Raw genomic sequence first — 2,647 nt, 5'->3', positions numbered from 1 at the left:
TCACACAATTCTTATGTATTTATCTCTTCACACCTATAAATTTCATATATATATATATATATATATATAGTCTTTAAAATTACATAAAAAATATATAAAAATAAAATATACTTTTTGATATATATGTTTATGACACCTACAAATATTATAAATGTAAATATTAAACTTTAGATGTTGACATATAAATGCATAAGAATTTTGTGATATGTATGTAATTTTCTAAATATTAAATAAGTAACCCTCATTCAAATTCTCAAACCTCTTCCTTGAAAAAAATTTCACATCCGAACAAACTATATACCATCTCCAATTCTCCTCTATTACAATATATGTTTTACAAGCTCACATTAAAAAACTCAACAGTTTCCATTTTCATAACATGTAATCAACTCCCTAACACAGTCTCCACAGCCAATTCCTTAATTATGAGCAAAACACAGATCATTAAAAAAAAAGACACACAAGAGTTAAAATCTTAATTATCATAGCGATTTTCAAAAATATATACAGTCATATGTATTGATTACTGGTTCCAACATATAATCCACCATTCTTCCAATCTCTTCCCAGTTTCCCTCTCTGAAAATCTCATTCTGATTCAAATTCACAAAGTTTGAAGTTAAACTGAAACTATTTGTCTGAGCTTCATAATTCCATTGCCCAGCTGAATATAACTGATCACCATTCTCTTCCACATATCTGTTGGCATAGCTCTCATCTCCTTGCTTAAAACTGCATCCTCCATGGAGGTATCTATGCTCCTCTCCAGCTTCTGACTCTGTACTGCTCGTCTTGGAGCTTGAATCCGCTGAATTCTGCATTCCAACTCCTCCTTCACCCTCCTTCCCTTTCATCTGCTGTGCGTACCTCTTGAACGATACATTTCTCTTGAATATTCTGCATATAGTCCACGATTCCTGCACAGATAAAAAATAGTGATGTTAAGGTCTGACAACTTCAAAGCGGGTGCCAGGATGCAGAGCAGTGAACTCAATCAAAAAATAGTATTTTTACATAAATCTTAAAATGTTTTATGTGGCAGTCATTTTTATGCATCCACGAGTTTTTTTTAGGAGCTTCAATGGGGTTTAACCGTTTGAAGTAATGTAATGAATGAGAAGAAACCCTAGAGGATTGTCTTACAGCTTCATTGATGGTGGGAGGGGTACTACTGTTGCAGGTTTTGTTGGAGGAAGGGAGTCTGAATTCATGCATCATCCAATCAGTTTTGGTTCCTTTTCCTGCGCTTCCTCTGTAATAAACCAGAGATTTCTTGAGGCCGATGCAGTCGTCGGCATTATTGCCGGAGTAGATCGGCCGATCGATGCCGGTGGCCTTCCAGAAACCAGAGCCTGTTACTCTGTTAGGCCTTATGCTGTTTCTGTATTTTCTTCCTCTCAGGCAGAAGAAGTACCACTCTTTCTCCCCAATGGTGCTCATTTCTGCGTAGAAGGCAACACTAATCACACTGTGAGTTTAATTAAAAAAAGCATGATTAGTTTAATATTATCTGTATTAGTTGGTAGTTTAAATATAGTTAAAAGAGATTAATTTACATAGTTAGCAGTTTATTTCATGTTTGTATCTTGAATTTTATGCGAAAAGATAATGAGCAGTTCATCTGAGTACACTCATTGGCTTAAAAAAGCCTTTTGTTAACTCAAAGATGAAATTTTTACTAAGAGCTCCATGATTTTCGTCATCTTATCATCAATAGTTTATCTGAGTACACTCATTGGCTTAAAAAAGCCTTTTTTAACTCAAAGATGACACTTTTACTAAAAAAGCTCTATGATTTTCATCATCTTATCATCAATAGAAAACAATTAACTTGTTAGGAGTGAGACTTTATTTAATTTAGCAAATAAACATACGTTACATCACATATGAGTATAACAAATTAAAAAAAAAAGATGAATAAATGATTTGAGGTATAATCAGAAATTAATAAATTAAGAATGAAGAATCGTTTTTGAACTTACTTGGAAGCTCCCATGGATCATACTTATAGATATCAATCTGCTTGATGGTATCAATGGAGAGAGGCTTCTTCTTGTCCACCTTTCGCCGGAGATAGAATCCGACGAGTTCCTCGTCTGTCGGATGAAACCGGAATCCGGGAAGAACCAACTTTTCTTCCTCATCCACCACTTCCCCTCCTTTCCTATTGCTTTTCTCTTCAAACCCAACCATCTTCTTCTCCTCCATTAATTTCTCTCCCTTTCTTTATCTTCTCCACTGATAATCACCTACTAGCTTCATACACAGGATACAAATCTTGCTCTGTTTCCTAAGGAGCCGAAGAGTACTTCTGCTAAGAACAAGATGCCATTTTTGGCTCCTTTATATAGGTGAGAAAACATTTAATGTTGAGGATAGTCATGCGGAGAAATGTGCTTGTTGGCTTAGTCCAAGTCAATCATTTTGACCACATTTTCTCTCTCTATCTCCACTTCTACCTCTCTCTCTCTCTCTCTCTATAGCAGTGAAATTATTTTTAGAGATTAATGAAGGAAAGACTCGTTCTGGCTTCAAAGCTACCAAGGAGCTGGTTGGGGATGCTTTGAAGGTGATGGTAAGGCACGGACGAAGCACGTGACATGAGGTGAGAGAGGGGAAGCCCTTGAAGCTAAAAACATGTTTTGGA

At 35.7% G+C, this 2,647-nt stretch overlaps 1 protein-coding gene across 1 annotated transcript; it reads right to left on the bottom strand.

The window, feature by feature from the left end:
* Window positions 1-306: 306 nt before the first annotated feature.
* On the bottom strand, window positions 307-2,364 carry LOC110035619 (transcription factor JUNGBRUNNEN 1-like). The gene is made up of 3 exons (XM_020739881.1): window positions 1,983-2,364; window positions 1,144-1,442; window positions 307-917 (listed from the first exon to the last, which is right to left on the bottom strand). The coding sequence occupies exons 1-3, from the start codon at window positions 2,206-2,208 to the stop codon at window positions 495-497; spliced, it is 948 nt and encodes a 315-aa protein (XP_020595540.1). The 5' UTR covers window positions 2,209-2,364; the 3' UTR covers window positions 307-494.
* Window positions 2,365-2,647: the final 283 nt, after the last annotated feature.

Source organism: Phalaenopsis equestris, unplaced genomic scaffold, assembly GCF_001263595.1.
Source record: "Phalaenopsis equestris unplaced genomic scaffold, ASM126359v1 Scaffold000002, whole genome shotgun sequence".
Classification (NCBI taxonomy): domain Eukaryota; kingdom Viridiplantae; phylum Streptophyta; class Magnoliopsida; order Asparagales; family Orchidaceae; genus Phalaenopsis; species Phalaenopsis equestris.
This window is presented reverse-complemented; position numbering and strand designations above follow the sequence as displayed.

Bases quoted from the DNA above. Each gene is read 5' to 3' on its own strand.
- LOC110035619 (XM_020739881.1), bottom strand. From the start codon at position 2,208: ATGGAGGAGAAGAAGATGGTTGGGTTTGAAGAGAAAAGCAATAGGAAA. The intron at 1,443-1,982 runs GTAAGTTCAAAA...CCTTCTACGCAG, and splicing joins TGATCCATGGGAGCTTCCAA to AAATGAGCACCATTGGGGAG. The intron at 918-1,143 runs GTAAGACAATCC...TTATCTGTGCAG, and splicing joins CTCCCACCATCAATGAAGCT to GAATCGTGGACTATATGCAG.